At 40.8% G+C, this 18,762-nt stretch overlaps 1 protein-coding gene across 1 annotated transcript in view; it reads left to right on the top strand.

The window, feature by feature from the left end:
* Positions 1-12,202, top strand: part of SH3BGRL2 (SH3 domain binding glutamate rich protein like 2) — a 56,990-nt gene extending 44,788 nt beyond the window's left edge. The window contains exons 3-4 of the mRNA XM_034766152.1: positions 7,154-7,234; positions 8,830-12,202. Of these exons, the coding sequence (XP_034622043.1) occupies positions 7,154-7,234; positions 8,830-8,844 (96 nt within the window). The 3' untranslated portion in view covers positions 8,845-12,202. The remainder of the gene's footprint in view (positions 1-7,153; positions 7,235-8,829) is intronic.
* Positions 12,203-18,762: the final 6,560 nt, after the last annotated feature.

Genomic DNA, 18,762 nt, shown 5'->3' with positions numbered 1-18,762 from the left:
GGCCCCTTAACCTCGCGGCCATACACAAGTTTAAATGGTGAAAACCCTAAACTGGGATGTGGTACAGCCCTGTAGGCGAAAAGTAACTGCTGCAACACTAGGTCCCAATCATTGGAGTGTTCATTTACAAATTTACGTATCATGGCCCCCAAAGTTCCATTAAACCTCTCCACCAGGCTATTGGTTTCATGGTGGTAAGGGGTGGCAACCAAGTGATTCACACCATGAGCTTCCCACAGGTTTTCCATGGTTCCTGCCAGGAAATTAGTTCCCAAATCTGTAAGGATGTTGGAGGGCCAACCTACCCTGGCAAAAATGTCTGTTAGTGCCTGGCATACACTTTTAGCCCTGGTGTTGCTTAAGGGTACTGCTTCCGGCCATCGGGTAGCAAAATTCATGAAAGTCAGTACGTACTGCTTTCCTCTGGGTGTCTTCTTTGGGAAAGGACCCAGAATATCCACAGCTATGCGCTGAAATGGGACCTCAATTATGGGTAGTGGCTGGAGAGGGGCTTTAACCTGGTCTTGGGGCTTTCCCACTCGTTGGCACACCTCAAAAGACCGGACATAATTAGCAACGTCCTTGCCCATTCCCTCCCAGTGGAAGGACGTCCCCAACCGGTCTTTGGTTCTGTTCACCCCAGAATGGCCACTGGGATGATCATGGGCTAAGCTTAAGAGCTTTACCCAATACTTAGTGGGAACTACCAACTGTCTTTGAGGATGCCAGTCTTCCTGGTGCCCACCAGAAAGAGTCTCCTTGTATAAAAGTCCTTGTTCTACAACAAACCGGGATTGGTTAGAAGAGCTGAGAGGCGGTGGGGTGCTCCGCGCCGCCGCCCAAGCTTTCTGAAGGCTGTCATCTGCTTCCTGCTCGGCCTGGAACTGTTCCCTTGATGCTGGAGACATCAGTTCTTCCTTGGACTGTGGACTGGGGCTTGGTCCCTCTGGAAGCGATGTAGGTGCTGGGGCTGTTTCCATTGACTGTGAACCGCTGTCTGCTGGTGCACTATGTTGTATCTCAGGCTCTGGCTGAGCCTCCTGGGTAGGGTTATCTGCTGCTTCCGCCAGGTCAGGCTCGCTGGTGCCCTCTGGCGTTGGAGTTGTAGACGGGTTTGCAAGCGCTGGACTCAGTGCTGGCAATGGTTCTGGTGCTGGTTGTGTTGCCAGTTCCGGTTCTGGGACTGGCTTTGGCTGGGTCTCTGGGATTGGATCCACTACGGCTGTTGCAGTCGTTGGCAGGGGATCCGGTTCCACCACCTTTGTTTGGGTCTCTGGTAACACAGATGGGGCCCTGGTGACCGGCTCAGGAACAGGGATGGGGGTGAAAGCTTGCTTAGCTTGGCTGCAGGTGACTATTCCCACCCTCTTGGCTAGCTTCACATGGTTGGCCAAATTTTCCCCCAGCAGCATGGGAATGGGATAATTGTCATAGACTGCAAAAGTCCACATTCCTGACCAGCCCTTGTACTGGACATGCAACGTGGCTGTAGGCAAGGTTACAGACTGTGACACGAAGGGTTGAATTGTCACTGGAGCCTCCGGGTTGATGAGTTTGGGGTCCACTAGGGATTGGTGCATAGTTGACACTTGTGCCCCAGTGTCCCTCCAAGCGATAACCTTCTTTCCGCCCACTCTCAAGGTTTTCCTTCGCTCCGAGGGTATAAGAGAGGCATCTGGGTCTGGGGATCTTTGGTGTGATTGGGGTGTAATGAACTGTAATCGGTTGGGGTTCTTGGGGCAGTGAGCCTTTATATGTCCCAGTTCATTACATTTAAAACATCGCCCTGCTAAGGTATCACCGGGGCGATGTTGGTTGGTGGAGACTGGTGTGGTGGAGTGAGAAGGCGTCTGGGGTTTCCCTTGGGATGTGGGTGGGGCCTTGGGTTGTCCCCGGTGGTAAGGTTTTGTTTCGGCTTGCCCCTTCTGATATTCGCTTTAACTGCTACTAGTTTTTTTCTTTTCTGCCACCTCCACCCATTTGGCTCCAATCTCCCCCACCTCAGTTACAGTTTTGGGCTTCCTATCTAGGATGTACCTTTCTATTTCCTCAGGAACACCCTCTAAAAACTGCTCCATTTTTACTAGGGAAACCAGATCTTCCAGAGATTTAACATTTGCTCCTGACACCCAGGCATCACAATTTTTGTTAATATGGTAGGCATGCCGGGTAAATGACACATCGGGTTTCCACTTTAGGGCTCTGAACCGCCGACGGGCATGCTCGGGTGTTAGCCCCATTCTGAGTCTGGCCTTGTTTTTAAAAAGTTCATAACTGTTCATGTGTTCCTTAGGCATTTCAGCTGCCACCTCTGCTAAGGGTCCACTGAGCTGCGGCCTCAGCTCTACCATGTACTGGTCTGGAATGATGCTGTATCCAAGGCAGGCCCTTTCAAAATTTTCTAAGAAGGCCTCAGTATCATTGCCTGCCTTATAGGTGGGGAATTTTCTGGGATGGGAAGTGGTACCTGGAGAGGGGTTGTTAGGATTGGCTGGTGCATCCTGCTTAGCCTTTGCTACTTCCAGTTCATGCTTCCTTTCTTTTTCTCTCTCCTCCATTTTCTTTTCTTTCAGCTCCATAGTTCTCTTGTGAGCCTCCTCTTTGGCTTTTTTCAGCTCCATCTCTCTTTCATGGGCCTCCTTTTTGGCTTTCTCTTCTCTTGCTCTCTGCTCTGTCTTGAGTTTTGTTAATTGAAGCAGTCTCTGATGTTTTCTTTCATTTTCTTCTGCTTCTAGTTTGGCCAGTTCTATTTTTTTTAGCTACTTCTTTGGTAGTCATTTTCCTGTTTTCTTGTGCTGGGTCACCCCCTCTGCAGTTGACTGAAACTGGGAAGCTCTCAGCTCTGGCTGCTGCTGAGTTAACAGAGACTTTCTAACTAGCTACTCCCAAGGATGTAAAAAGAAAAAAAAAATCAGCTTGTAAATTCCTTTTACCAGTCGTTTGCTAACTGAACCCTTCTCTTAACAAAGGACCTTGTTAAAAAAAACTTCTCTCCTTGCCTGAAGGCAGAAGTGTTAAGATATGCATCTACTTCCAGCTCTGCTTTCCAAGCAGCTAGAAGGAAAAAAAATCTCACTGGCTTTTGGGTTTAAAATGATCCCACCGCTCTGCCACCATGTCAAGGCTGTATCCCCACTTTGAACTTTAGGGTACAAATGTAGGGGCCTGCATGAAAACTTCTAAGCTTAACTACCAGCTTAGCTCTGGTTCGCTGCCACCATTTCCCAATTGGATTCCCTCCCTGGGAAGCCTTGAGAAACCTTTCACCAATTTCCTGGTGAATACAGATCCAAACCCCTTGGATCTTAAAACAAGGAGAAATTAACCTTTCCCCCTCCTTCCTCCCACCAACTCCTGGTGAACACAGATCCAACCCCCTTGGATCTAAAACAAGGAGAAATTAACCTTTCCCCCTCCTTCCTTTCACCAACTCCTGATGAATACAGATCCAACCCCCTTGGATCTAAAAACAAGGAGAAATCAATCAGGTTCTTAAAAAGAAGGCTTTTACTTAAAGAAAAAGGTAAAAATCATCTCTGTAAAATTAGTATGGAGATTAACCTTACAGGATAATCAAACTTAGTACTTTAACTCCTCCTGAGGGTGAAAGCAAACAACTGTCCTAGATAACTTCCCATTAGCCAAACAAAAATGAAATAATTTATTAGAAATTGTGCATCACAAATAAAGAAAAACATTGAATTGAGAGATGAGTAGAAATAAAGAAGCATGCTTACATGGATCCTGAATAAATGGAAAGTGTCACTTGATATCAAGTTTAGTTATAGAATATTGAATTACCTCAGCCTACAGCATTGCAGAAAACATTCTTTACCACAGCCCAAAGCTTTCCGCCTACACCAGTCATGTGTTCGAGTCTGTTGTACCAGAGAGCATCTGGATAAAATTCTGCACTTTCACACAGCTGTACAATGACCATTAACTTCAGTGGTGTTATGCTCTCTCTCTCTCTCTCTATATATATATATAGATAGATAGATATAGATTAGATATAGAAACAGTAGCTATATATGTTCAGTCAGAATACATTTTTATTTTAGATAAAGGGAAAGAACAAACAAGAAATGACAGAAGTAAAGTCTTCATGAGATAACAAATTACATTTTCCTCTAAAATGCTTCCCTAAATCTATCTCACAAAATGGTAGCTGCCCTCTGAAGACAGCAGACTCCTAGATGCCTACAGCTTTGGTAGAAAAAAAAATAGAAACAAGTTATGCAGTGGCCTTAGCTGATCTGTAATTCAGGATGAAGCTAGCTAATTGTTATGGACCTGATTTTAACACCTCCCCCCATCTAAATTCCTTGGAAAAAAATGAATTTTGCATGCCCTCATCCCAGGCAATCTGTATGGGAAGTTTTGTAAAAAACAGAAATGGAATTTTAAAGTTGGGGTGTCTTGAAAATTGAGGTGAAGAGAAATGTGACATAGTTTGGCTCATAATGGTTGCAATCCAGCAAAGCATTCAAGCACATGCTTAACTCTAAGCACCTGAGAAGGCTTTTTGAAATAAATTGGACTACCAATGTGTTTAAATCTAAGCATGTTCTTGAGTATTTTGCTGCATCAGGGCCAGTATCCCCAGACGATGACCTAAAAACTCCAGATTTGTTTTGTTGGCCTTGCTGTGAAAATACTTAAGTGTTTTGTTTGACCTTTGTTGGCTTTATTTGTTTTGGGGGTGTTGGAGGAAACTGGGGAAGATGCTTCACCATAGTAGCTGTTAATGTAAGGAAGGGGTTAACTGGATGCTCGTAAATACAGGATTATAAAAAGTCAGTGGAATGCTGTCAGAAGGGTTCTGAAGGAGTCTTCTTCAGCAATTAGCCGATTGGTCGGCTGTAGCGATCATTTGCCATTTGTCCGTTTCTGTGCAGCCACAAGGGCTTGATGGGCCAAGAGTCCAATGTCGGAACAGACTTGATGAACCCATGTAATAGAGGGTCTGCCTCTGGGCCACATCCACCCCTCGGGTGGTGGAAGAGAAGTGATGAATATGGTGCTCAAGTGAGAGAACTGAAGATGAGTATGTTGAGTGGCTGAGACATGGATGCTGTGCATGTTAGGATTCGGTGTTAGAGGTGGGCTAGTAGATTTTTTTTTATCTGGGCTGAGAAGTTTTTGGAGACTCCTTCAAAGCTGAGCTAAGTAAACAATGCAGTGTGTATTTGTGATCATTCAGTATCATAAAGGGATTTATCCCAAATCCTACTGTGTTTATACTTTTGATTTTTGGAGTAACTGGTAGCTAAGAAATATGAGAATAGTAAATTCTGCTTGGCACATGCACTGTGCTTTATTTTTGAAATATGATGTATAGACATTAGGTATTCTACCAGCCTTGTGTCCAACTCATAAGTAGTTAGATAAACATTGGTATTCCCATTTTCTAGATTTAGGTGGGAGGGATGGAAGCTGTACAAGATATTAAGTTGATTGCCCTCGGTCACACTGCAGCTCCGGAACAGAGCCACAGAACTTCCTGACTCCCAGTCTTGTGCCAAATCTGTTAACTAGACCACCCACAGATTTTAAGGTGAGGTCAAGAGCTATGTGGTGGATAGACAAGAGTGGAGAGCTGTACATTCATCAGAAGCTCGAGAAGTGCTCGGCCTTTGACCTACTAAAAATTAATTTAACTTAATAGGTTAAAGAGTTAGTTATACACCACGTGTTGATTTATCACACACCCATAATTTCAATTTTCATAAATCTGCAGAACCATTTTAAATCAGCACAGTTTTCTTTGTAAGTCTGCTTTAAATCCCCTGGCTCTTTACTTATTGCTAGGGTTGCCAACATTGTATTTCAAAAATAAGGGACTGTTTCCTTAGCAACCCTGCTCCACTCCTGCTCCTGATGTTATCATTATTAATATTAATAATAATTAGTACTCACCCATGTTTGCCAGGGGTATTTCTTGCTGCTTTTTGCAGCACTCAGCAACTCCAGATCTTGTACAGAAATGAAAAAATAAGGGACATCCCTTGTAATAAGGGACTGTTGGCAACCCTACTTGCTGTTCTTCAGATCTGTCTTTGTTCTATTGCCTAAACAAGATCAAAGGCGCCACAAGACAGTTCATGAATGGTTCCCCTGTAGTATCAATTCGTACATAGTCAGGGAAAACGATAATGACCTACGGAATAGATCTGTGCTATAGTAGAAACTTGTTCATTGGCCAAATCTGAAAATATGTTATCACTTATTTTTCTAAAAAGATACAGCAATTTCATACTGTCTAAATTACTGGCTAATGATTGCTGGTTTCAAAGGGTAGAGTGTTTAGGTATCTGTTCCATGAGAAAAGGATTGTTCAAGGAGTTGAGCTGATAAATATGAAATTCAGCAAGGGCCAATTTTTAAAAGGTATTTAGGTGCCTCAAGATGCAGATTGAAAATCCTACTAGGAACCTATCAGCATCTTTAGGTGCTTATATATCTTTAAAAAGCTGGCCCCAAGAACCTTTCAGACATTTCTTGTATATGCAAATTAATACTGATTTTAAAAAACGAACAAACATAAGGAAGTACTTCTTCACACAACACAGAGTCAGCCTGTGGACCTCGTTGCCAGGGGATGTTTGAAGTCCAAAAGCATAAATCATGATAATAAATCATAATTGAATCTGGGTTCAAAAAATAATTCGATCCTTTCATCAATGGCTATTAGCCAAGATAGTCAGGGACGCCACCCCATGCTCCAGGTGTCCCTAAACCCCCAAATGCCAGAAATTGGGACTGGACTACAGGAATAGATCACTCAAAATTGCCCCTTTCTGTTTATTCCCTCTGAAACATCTGGTATTGTCCACTGTCAGAGGCAGGATACTGCACTGGATGGATCATTCATTTGACCATTCAGATGCTGGAGGCTTTAGTTGATATCTGAAGGAAATGGAAAACTACAGAGAACCTAAATGAGAAATTGAACTCTTCCACTGGGTCTGGAATTCTAATTACATTTAGAATAATTGTCAGGTTATACAGCAGAACATGAGCAAGTATTTGACTGTTTTCCCAAGCATAGCTACAGATCAACCAGAGCTTTGATAGCATAGAATATAAAAATATAATGTGGAAAAACACCTTTTGAAATGTTAAATAATCTTTTCTCCTCTCTTTTCTCTAGGATTATGATTGCTTTTTTGAAGCAAAGGAAAACAACACGGTCTTCTCCTTTCTAGGGCTGAAACCTAGGTTGGCATCAAAGGTGAATATTGCATTTACAGACCTTTATGACTCCTCCTGCGATCTTCAGCTTGAATTTGCTTTGAGAGAAGTTGAGAGGTCAGCATGTCCATGCTGAAGCTCCTCTCTCTCTCTCTCTCTCTCTCTCTCTCTCTCTCTCTCTTTTTCCTTGCCAATATTCTACTAGTGAGCTATGTGAAATTGGAACAATAAACAGAAAAGCATTTTAGACCAAACAAAATCTTACCTGTTTTAATTTCTGATATCTAATAGAAGCTATAATTATCTTCTGCCAATTGCACATTAAAGGCAAAATTCTGCTGTTGTTACGCCAGTGTAAATCCAAAGTGACTCCATTAGAGGGAGTCAGATTTCAGAGGGGCTGTTCTGGATTTACACTGGTGTATTAGCAGAACTTAGCCCTTAATCAATGACGTAAGTGCAGCTAAGGATGCAAAAACATCTTTGTCTTGCTTTGGAAATATTAGTCTGGGAAAATAGCTAACATTGGTCAACATTTGGTCAGTAGGTGTTTAAAAAAATCACTTAACTGATTCAGGATGTTGGTGAAACCACTTGATTATAGCAATTCCTTATGGGACAGTTAAAACTTGGAGGAAGTATGTATGTAGCAGGAAGTGAATAGGACGCATGGCACCAGTCAGTTGCAGTTAGCTTCTCTACTGAATAGACAATATAATTCCTGATATAGTACTGCTTTACCTGTTGTGATCTTGGACTATCTCATTGTCTCACTGTATGAGATCCTTTGTGCAATGGGCCAAACAGCTGGGCAAGTTTCTTTCCCCCTCGGATCCTTTGAATTTATTCTCCTCTTGCCACAAGTGCTATGTCAGGGCCAAATCCTGGCCCATGGCTTTCTATGAATAAATAAATCTCCATAAAGGAGGATTCCTTTCTTCTAGAGACTTGTTATTCCTGAATACTGTGCACTGTACAGGGGGTGAGGACGTGCAGAAGGAGATTCCTCTGGCAGCCACCTCTTTGGTTTTCCTTGCTGCCTACCTTCAAGCCAGGGTCCCAGGAAAAAGATTCCCTTCTGGCCCCCAAATCAGAAACAGCAGCTGCTTGTTGCTGTGTTATTGGAAAGCACCCTGTTGCAGGCCTGGAGAAGAGTGTGCATGTGAATTCCCCCAGAACAGTATGTGAATGATCTAGTTTTAAAACGTGAGGCAAGAATGCAGCTGGCCGTCGACTAAACTTTTAAAATGACCAGACAGGCTGGCAAGCATACAAAATAAATGAACATTAATGTTATGGTGTTGCTAGGTTCTTGCAGTTATACAGTGATCTTGGGTGTTACTTATAATAAAAGTGGGTAACGATTTCAGACAGAAGTATGATCTTCCAGTTGTTGCTGTCCCTTAGATATTGCATGGGAATGTTCAGGTACTGTATTTGGTGTGGAAAATTTCAGTTGTAATTGCAAATGCACAGTCCTCTAATTTGATATTTGGAAGGTATATTTGTTCATCCAGTTATACTTGTATGAACAAATATGAGTTCAAGCTGTAATAAGTATCCCCAGACCCAAAGAAGAATAAAGAACTACACAGTTAGTTGATTTTTGTCCTCCCCCTCCCCTCTTTTAAACAGGAGTCAGAACCCTAGAAAAATTCTTTGAAGATTCAACAAGCACATCTGGATGAAAAACCTTGTTCAGCACATGACTGCTTTCCTAATGGATCACTGTGATAAAAAGCCAATGCGAATCATCAATATTTTGCTTGCCATGGAAGAGGTGCTTTCCAAAGGTGTGAAATTAATGTGTACACAAAATGGGATAAAGGGTGAGATGATACTCCTTTTTTAAAAAAAATGCCCACTCTTGATGTTTCACATTTGTCTATGGATTACATTTTCACTGGCTTTGGTATTCTAGCAAATAATCTGTTTAATTCCAGGATGTTGAGGAATGGAAGTGTAAAATCTGTATGGTCATGGAAGGGGATCTGGCAAGAATGTGAATCCTTTATAAGTCTTCAGCTACTGCAGTCTGGATAAAATTAGTTTATCATGACAGTTATAGTTTTGATGGTTAATAGAAAGTGGTGCTAGTTATGATACAGAAGATGAAAAACAGCATGAAGAACTTGGTTTATGCCAAAAACTGCAGATTTCTGCTCAGTATATTTACTGTGCTGTCTATGCTAGAACATGTTTATTGCAATATATGTGGGCTACTAAGCTCTCTCATAAAAAATTCACATTACGATTGGCTGTTAAAAACAGTGGTTAATGGGGAGGGGAGAGAACTCAAACTGATGCTGTCTTGACATCTATGGGTTCCCCAAACACACACACACTGCAATAAAATTGGTCTGTTGATGTGTTTGAAAACAATTGTTTTGTTGGCAAGTACACTTTAACATGTGAGGTGCGTGTCAAACTTGTGCGTATAGCAGTTGAAAAGACATCATACAAAGCCATTACATAATATCAGTTATTTGGGTATGACTTTCCACCTCAAATTTTAGAGCTCATCATTTGGCTGTTTTAAAAGATTTCCAAAGTTATGGGGCTAATTCTGCTTCCCTTAATCACTTTCAATAGAATTCAACTCCACCATTAGCCCCATTGATGTTGGTAGAACTACTTCTAGAGGTAGGGCTCGATCTTGCAAATAACTTAAACACAGCAGTTGTCCTCATGATTTGAAGGTGAAATCTGTTAGACAATGGGATTGCTCACATGCTTAAAGTAAAGCTTGTGTATAAATGCTTTGCTGGATAAGGCCACAGTATCTGACCCCTTGCATCAGTTACTATTCAGTGTGAATAAGGGAAGCAGATACTGCCCTGGGGATTACCCTGATGTAGCAGAGCCCAGTTTGGCCATGTATGACTTAACTATTTTTAAAAAATTGAAATTTTGAGAGTAGACTGTTTAGCAAATGGATTGTCTGTAATCTAGTCTAATTGCGTTTAGCAATGGGAATCCCTTTGCCCTGTTAAAATAACAGCTATTGAACTTCATAAATGTAGCTTCTGCTCAACTACGGCAGCTTTCTTCCAAAACAATTTGATGGTCATTTGACTGTGCTATTCCAGTAAGTATTCTGGCTTTGCTGGGCAAATGGCATATGGCCGCTAAGTGTGGGGGGCAGCTTTCCTGCAGTCACCGGAATGCCTGGGCTATATTTGGTGGTGGCTAAGACTCAGGTCAGATGTGAATAGAGGCACAGGGATAATTCTGCAGGACTGACATCCATAGCTCTGTCAACTGTTACTGCTTTGTGAAGAGAGGTGATTTCCCTTCACTTACTTAGCATTGTCTCAGTTTACACATACTCCACTGAGAACTCTGCTGGCTGTGTTTGTATTAAGAAGAAAATGCTAAAAATTACATGAGTGGAATTTTGTGAACCGAATTCTGCTTTTGATCTTCTCATGCTGCTCCTATTGAAGTAAAAGGAGCCACACTCATACACTGAGCAGAATTTGGTTCTGTCGTTATTTTCATCAGCCCCTGCTCTGGATTCCTCTCCTGGGGGAGCTATAGCCAAGGTTTTCAAATAGAAATATATTTTTTAAAATAGTAATATGTTGCCTATGATAAAAGTTGTGTTCATAGTTTTATAATCACATATTTTATGGCGTCTTAACTTCACTGTACAAATGGATTTGGCAAATCGGATCTGAGCCAGAGATCCATTTTGTTAAAGTTAACAAAATTCTGGACAACTGTTAATCTGAGTGCAAGAAATTGTCATCCCCTTGCAGTGTTAAGTAAATGAAATTTACATAGTTGCACAGTAAAACAGAGAGAAGCCATCCTGGATTATGCACATACTTGATTTGTTGTACATTCAGAGAATTATGTAAGGTCCCAATTCTGAGGAAGTTTATGCATATGATTAATATCATTGGGTGAAATCCCAGCCCCATTAAAGTCAATAACAAAACTTCTGTTGATTTCACTGAGGCCAGAATTTCACTCATTGAGTTTAACAGAACTCCTCCTGTGTTTAAATGTCCACATGTTTTAGGTCTAAAATTATAATTGAACAGAAAACCAGTATCATTATTACTGTTAGGTAAAAGGGCTTCTTTAAAAAGATTAGTTGTGGACACTGTTTATCTGGAAGACAAGAATAACTCCAAAAATGTCCATTTTGCTTGCACATATTGGCATTATAAACCCATTTAGAGAAGTAATTTTCTTTTGATCTTTTTTAAAGCTGTAAGTTGCTTGAATTTGAGCTTTTTCACTGAGTTAAAGCCTTATTTTTTTAATTATTATGTAGCCTTTTAGTTTGTTACAAAAATTGACCTGGATTTCTTTTTAATCAGTTTTATAGTTATGAAATTTGTTAAAAACTAATTAGTTTTAACTGGAAAGCTTTGTTGAAGGTAGATGCAGTAGCTGAAACAAATGCCAAGTTTATTAATTTTTTAAAATAGCATAAAAAGTTACATCAAAGAAACAATGGGCTAGAATCTGACCCGATGCCAGTAGTTACCCCAGTTTAAACACAGGCAGAAAATCAAAATCAGGTCTAATGCAAATTAAACCTCAAAACTGTGTATACAGCTAAAGCTGCCATTAAATAAATGGGAATTTGGTTTTGCAAGGAATGTAAGCTCAGGCTTTAAAGTCCAATTCTATCCGCCAACGTGTGTGAATGATTCCTGTACACTTCAGTGACAGACTCTGTGTATGCACCAAGGCAAGAATCTGGCCCTTACAATGAACCATTAGAGATCCCTTTTGCTTTGGCTACCTTGTAAAAACTCAATGCCATCCACTTCACTAGCTATCACTTACTACAAGAACTGTAATCAAGAGAAAATGTTTGAATTGGGAGGGTGTGCACACAGCCACTGTACCAGTGGTTTTAGTAGGTATGTTTGTTGTATTGTAACAAATGAGAGGTGCCACAAAGCACTGGAGAGTGTCTTGGCTGAAGTAGGACTGTTACTACAGAAGCTTATTTTATATATATATATATAAAAATAAGTGTGTGTGTGTGTGTTTTGGTTCCAAGAATAAGAACACACACACAATTTTAATAGGGTTGAATCAGTCTGATAAACTTTTAAACGTCTTGTACTTTCTTTTAATTTAAAGAGTAAAACATTTTAAAATAACCTTGCTTTTGATGATTCAGGTCAAAGGCCAAGACTTTGAAAAATAGAAGCCTAAGTTAACCTCCTGAATCTACTTGTAATGTAAAATAAATGACCTGATTTGCAAAAGTGCTGGCCTCACCCAGCAGCTCACATTAGAGTCACTGGGAGTTGCTAAGTATTTAGCAGCTCATAGAATCAGATCATTTTGTTTAGGAGTCTCATTTTTTGACATGATTTTCAAAAATAGGGGCCTAATATTTGTTAGTGCTGCTGGCCACAGAACTGCTTTAACTATTGTTTTCAACTGGTAGCGACAGAGGTGGTTTGATTTAACAATAAAGACTCTTAAAGATGGTTGTTAGATGTTACATTTCTGGGGTGTGGTTTTTCCTTGATTTGCTTAGCCAGGAAGTGCTAAATCCTGCTAGTCTTATTTGCTTGACTAGTTCCACAGATTTCATTAGAACTATTTACATGAACAATGCAAGGAGGATTTGGCCTGTGATTATTTTCATGTGTCTAGAATAAAAATAGTAGAAATTGGAAAGAGAAAAGAAAGCCTAATAGATCAGCTAGAGCAGTGGGTCTCAAACTTTTTTTACTGGCGACCGCTTTTACATAGCAAGCCTCTGAGTGCAACCCGCCCTCCTACCCCTTATAAATTAAAAACACATTTTTATATATTTTACACCATTATAAATGCTGGAGGCAAAGTGGGGTTTGGGGTGGAGGCTGACAGCTTGCGACCCCCACATGTAATAACCTCACGATCCCCTGAGGGGTCCCAACCCCCAGTTTGAGAATCTCTGAGCTAGAGCATTCCCTGACCTTGGGTATTCTACCACTGCACAAAGTCTGTAGTTCAAACTGTTCCTGTAACATTCCTGGACATCACAAATACAGAACTGATGCTCCCTTTGATAACATAAATGTTCTCCATGGATTTGGGGAAGGAGGAAAAGTACAATTTGAGCATATTCTAGACAGTCTAAAAAAATATTTTTTAAAATTACCTTAATTAAATTATATACTACACCAGGGGTCGGCAACCTTGCAGAAGTGGTGTGCCGAGTCTTCATTTATTTACTCTAATTTAAGGTTTCACATGCCAGTAATACATTTTAATGTTTTTAGAAGATCTTTCTATAAGTCTATAATATATAACTAAACTATTGTATGTAAAGTAAATAAGGTTTTTAAAATGTTTAAGAAACTTCATTTTACAATTAAATTAAAATGCAGAGCCCCCTGGACCGGTGGCCAGGACCCAGGCAGTGTGAGTGCCACTGAAAATCAGCTCGCGTGCCGCCTTTGGCATGTGTGCCATAGGTTGCCTACCCCTGTACTACACCATCTCATAAATAATGGCTGAATTCAAGGAAATCATCAGGACCCTGCAGTAAAATATGCCAAAGAAATCAGTGAAATAACACAGTTAATTCACATACAGTTCCGTTTGGCTGCAGCTTACTAGTCTGCCTGAATCAGCCCATGATGGATAGGAGCATCACAGTACTGTCATAGCTTCCAGCAGAAGGATGAGGCCTGTCCTGCAAGATTCTGAGCACCCTCTATTCCTATTGCCTTACGAGGTAATCACAATGACCCAAATACCTTCAGGAACAAGCCCTAGCCCCAAAGTGTTAAAAAAGAGCAATTCATTAGCTTGGTGTTCATTTTAAGTACTGGATTCATTAGTATGAGTGCCAAGGGAGTTGGGGCAGATCTTCAGTTGGTGTCATTGGTCATAGCTCCATTGAAGCCTGTGGAACTATGACAATTGATACCATCTGAAGATCTGCACCCATGTTCTAAATTTTCATGAGCAGTGGGGTTTTTTTACATATCTATGTTTAATGTATAAAACTAGGTTTCCTTAGGCTTATCTGAAATAAATGTAACCTACTGTTTTGACTGGGGCACTTTCTGGTGTTCCCTATAAGATATTAAGCTAAGAGTCTAAATTGGTGTAATTTACTCTGTAAGGGGCTGACAAAAGGTGCAAGTTGCATCATTTGCAGCTCCCTTAGAGCCATTCTCTATCATGCAATTTACACCCCCCTTCCTCTCCTCCAAAATTGCCTCATTATCTTTGGCATAAACATTGCCATGAACACTGTACTAATTTGTAGATTCCTATAGCCAATGTAGAGAAGTATTATCCTCGGATAAGGGAAATAAGAGGTCTCAGGCACACAGGGAAGTCAAGTGTGCAAAGGAAATGCTACCCATACGGTAAAATGGGCCAGTTCCTCAACTGGTGTAAGCAAAGAGAACTCCTCTGAAGTAAATGGAGCGTTATCAATTTACACTAGCTGAGGATTTGGACTGGAACAAGTATGTCTAAATAGCAAGACTGGAAGGAGGTTATGATTCAGTGTATGTACCATTGAGCAGAAACAACCAGATTTTGCTGAAGGGATGAAAATTAATCTAGGTTTGCAGAGTAGCTTGACCAGATGTCCCCTCTTATTCCCACATGTAGTATCTTTTCTTCCACTTAACATATGCATGCTTTCAAATCATAAACCCACTAAAATATAATTCTGTACACAGAGGTGCCATGCATTGAATTCATTTAGCTTAATCACCGCATATGATTCCTCTCTGATTGCTTTCATACCTTCATACCTCCTGAACATTGTGTGTGCTCTCCAGGGCATGTGCACGAAGGGTGTCTAATATCTTTACATTATGCCTGTAGAAAGCTTTTTCTCCAGGACAGGGCTGACAGTTACCTGCAGTGTCCCCCAGGTGTTGACGACTCATTTAGTCTGTTTTACTCATCAAAGATCGCCATTGAATAAAAAATAATTTTCTTCCATCAGCTGCAAAATTTACACGAAAATCTTTTAAATAAAAGTATCAGGCAGCAAAATACTCAATTCATCTCAATTTGTACTCATTTTTTAAATAGCTTCCCCAGTTCCTATCTCGGTGGTGAGGGATGTCTCCTGGATTGCAACTTTAGCTTTATTTTCTAAGATAAGTCAATGGAAGGACTCTTGATGTTAATTTCATGGGCATTCGATTAGACCCATAGTGAAGTTAGATTTTCACTTACTTATGTTTGTCATACATGTATATTACAGTAAAAAACATCTGTGACTTATTTAGTGTTATGGCTCTTAACTTTATTATAAACCAGTTACTTTCATAAATTGCTACCAGCATACATAGTTCAAGTCCACAGTGAATTAACGCTACACAATTTAATAGAGCTAAAATCAACAGGGTTCTACAGACCTTACTCTAAAGATTGTCATGAAATGCCATGTATTTGTGTATTTATTTCATAAACACATACATACTAGCCAGAGCACTAAACCACTTAGGGTATGTCTATACTACCTGCCGGATCGGCGGATAGTGTTGGATGTATCGGGAATCGATTTATCACGTCTTGTCTGCACACAATAAATCGAACCGTGAATCGAAGCCCATACTCCACCTCAGCAGGAGGAGTAAGCGGAGTCGACAGGGGAGCCGCAGCAGTCGACTCACCGCCATGAGGATGGCCAGATAAGTCGAACTAAGATACTTCGACTTCAGCTATGCGAATAGCGTAGCTGAAGTTGCGTATCTTAGTTCGAACCCTCCCACTAGTATTGCCCAGGCCTTAGATTCTCACATGAAAGCGAGGCAGAAGTGAAGGTCAGGAGCAAAATCCTGGTGAAATGTCTTCCACCCCCAGCTGCTGGATTGTCCCAGAAGCTAGCGTGGGGGCTCCACCCTTCATATTAGCCTCAGACTTCTTGGTGCCTGATAAGCATGAAGTCCCCAACTCCCAGAACTATATCAGTTTCCATTTGAAATATTATTTCTACAATGATAAGTGCTAGAACCTTAAATTGATGCTGTCTTTTTGAAAAGAAAGCTTAAGTTCTGCAGTAATGGCCCCCACGATTGCCATGGAAGATTTCCTTCTCTCTGCTGTGTGTACAAGTGTATTTTTCATGCCCTGCTCCAAGCGCATAAATAACAGGGAGTGAAATATACAGCACACTGATTCTGGGGTATAGGCCTTCCCCAAAGCTTCTGCAATTCCAATTCTGGCTATTTAAAATATTTATCATAAGCAGGTAAACAGTAGATGCCATTATTATATAGCATTATACATTTCTTAGGCCAGGTCTACACTACCCCCCTAATTCGAACTAAGGTACGCAACTTCAGCTACGTGAATAACGTAGCTGAAGTTCGAAGTACCTTAGTTCGAATTAGTTCGAACTTACCTTGGTCCACACGCGGCAGGCAGGCTCCCCCGTCGACTCCGCGGTACTCCTCTCGGCGAGCTGGAGTACCGCAGTCGACGGCGAGCACTTCCGGGTTCGACTTATCGCGTCCAGACTAGACGCGATAAGTCGAACCCAGAAGTTCGATTTCCAGCTGTCGAACTAGCGGGTAAGTGTAGCCAAGGCCTTAGATGCTCTGGTTACCTTCTCCAGAAATGAGGAAGAGTTCTCTGAAGCTCAAAAGCTTGTCCCATCCACCAACAGAAGTTGGTCCAATAAAAGATATCTCACCTACCTTGTCTCTATCATCAGACATTAATATACTGGGCTTGACTATCCTCTCACTTAGTGGTGTACATCAGAAGTAATTCCATTGAAGTTGCTAGACTTCCACCAGTATAAACTGGTATGAAAAGACAATCAGAGGCAGTAGTCTTTGTGTTTAAAGCAGCTTCCAGAAACCCAAATGGGTTAACTTTGAAACAAAGGATTAAATGGTCAATCCAACCGACTATTGGGAGAAGTGGTTTTCATACAAAGGAATATGATTTAAGCAATTTTCTTTCTGTTATTTAGATGTTTTAGTAATCTGAAAAACAGAACTCTGTTTTTAGACAAGTCATAGGAAATCTTTGTGACTTGAGAGAAAGCTTCTCTCTTTTTCAAACCTCATCCTCTAAAAACTACTTTATAATGTAGTATAGTCTAGCAGTCCATTAGTGAAATACTGAGCTTTTACAGTTAATTTTCTTGGTAGTCTGTTCAAAACAATCCTGATTGAAAAACAACAACATGCTGTTGTCTATTAACTTAAATTGTAGGATTCTATTTCAGGACTCTGCCTTCTGTTACCTGTAAGAACAGTGCTATTTTACGGTTTCAAAGCACTTTTTACATTCAAAAGTAAAAATAGCAATTCTCAACATCAGTCAAATTAAAAAATGACTTCAGTCCTACAGCATTCTGTCTACGTTTATTTTATTTAGGACCAGATTTTCAGAAAAGGCTCAATTTAGTTTCTGATCTTGAATGCAAAATTTTGCATGTGGCATACCTTGAGTTTAATTCTGGGCAAGTGATATGTTAGGGCTTGAGTGAAATTGGCCCAGTTGAAGCCAATGGAAACTACCATTAATCTTAGTAGAGTCAGGATATCACTCCATGTTTTGAAAAGCTGATCCTCTGCTGGCTCATCAGCACTCTGTTAACTGTCTCACTGCAGAGCAGAACAAGGAGAGAAGCCAGCCACCAAGGCTACTACAGTAGAACCTCAGAATTACAAACATCTTGGGAATGGAGGTTGTTCATTGAAATGTTTGTAACAACTGATTATTGACTTTGAAATACAACTTTGAAACTTTACTATACAGAAGAAAAATGCTGCTTTTAACCATCTTAATTTAAATGAAATATGCACAGAAACCCTTTCCTTACCTTGTCAAATTTTTTAAAAACTTCTCTTTTATTAGTTTAACACAGTACTGTACTGTATTTGCTTTTTTTTTGTGTCTGCTGCCTGATTGCATACTCCAGGTTCCAAATGAGGTATGGGGTTGATCAGTCCGTTTGTTACTCTGAGGTTCTACTGTTTTATCAGCAGCACCACCTTACTAACACACACAACTGCAGGCAGGATTCAAGAAGCAACAGGAAGAGAGCCCAAAGTAGGGAAACTTGAGAGGAGAAAAGGTGCAGGCAATTACTCAATAGGCAGCAAGAAATAATCCAAGAGAGAGAATGGCAGGGAGGAAAATCCAGATCGGGGTGGGGGAAGGTTAGCCAAAGGAGGGCACCGACTGAAGGTGGAGAATGGAACAGAAACAGAGCAGAGTGAAGAAAGAAAGGGATGGATGAATGAAGAGAGATTTGGAGTGGTGGAGGAAGAAGTGCAGAAAAGTTCATTGGAGGGAAAGCACTGGGAGATTGAAGAGTGAGGCAGTGAAGGAAAGTAGAGAGAAGAGACCAAAAACTAAGCTAATTTATTCTATAGAAAGCAGAGTGCCAAACTGTCACTAAAACATACTCTCATAATGTATTTGATTTGTAGGTGGGCATGTACTTCAGTGACATGTGAGGGATTTAGGACACCTAGTTGTGGATAAACAGTGGCCATTAAAGCCTGGTGTTTGTCTATGGGGTACAAGATATGGTCTGACAAGTGCATTTTAAGCATCACACAGCAGGGATACTGCCTTTTTGAACACTTTCATATGTATATGTGG

Source organism: Trachemys scripta, chromosome 3, assembly GCF_013100865.1.
Source record: "Trachemys scripta elegans isolate TJP31775 chromosome 3, CAS_Tse_1.0, whole genome shotgun sequence".
In the NCBI taxonomy this organism is placed as follows: domain Eukaryota; kingdom Metazoa; phylum Chordata; order Testudines; family Emydidae; genus Trachemys; species Trachemys scripta.
The sequence above is the reverse complement of the archived record's forward strand: the minus strand, read 5'-3'. Positions and strand labels throughout refer to the sequence as shown.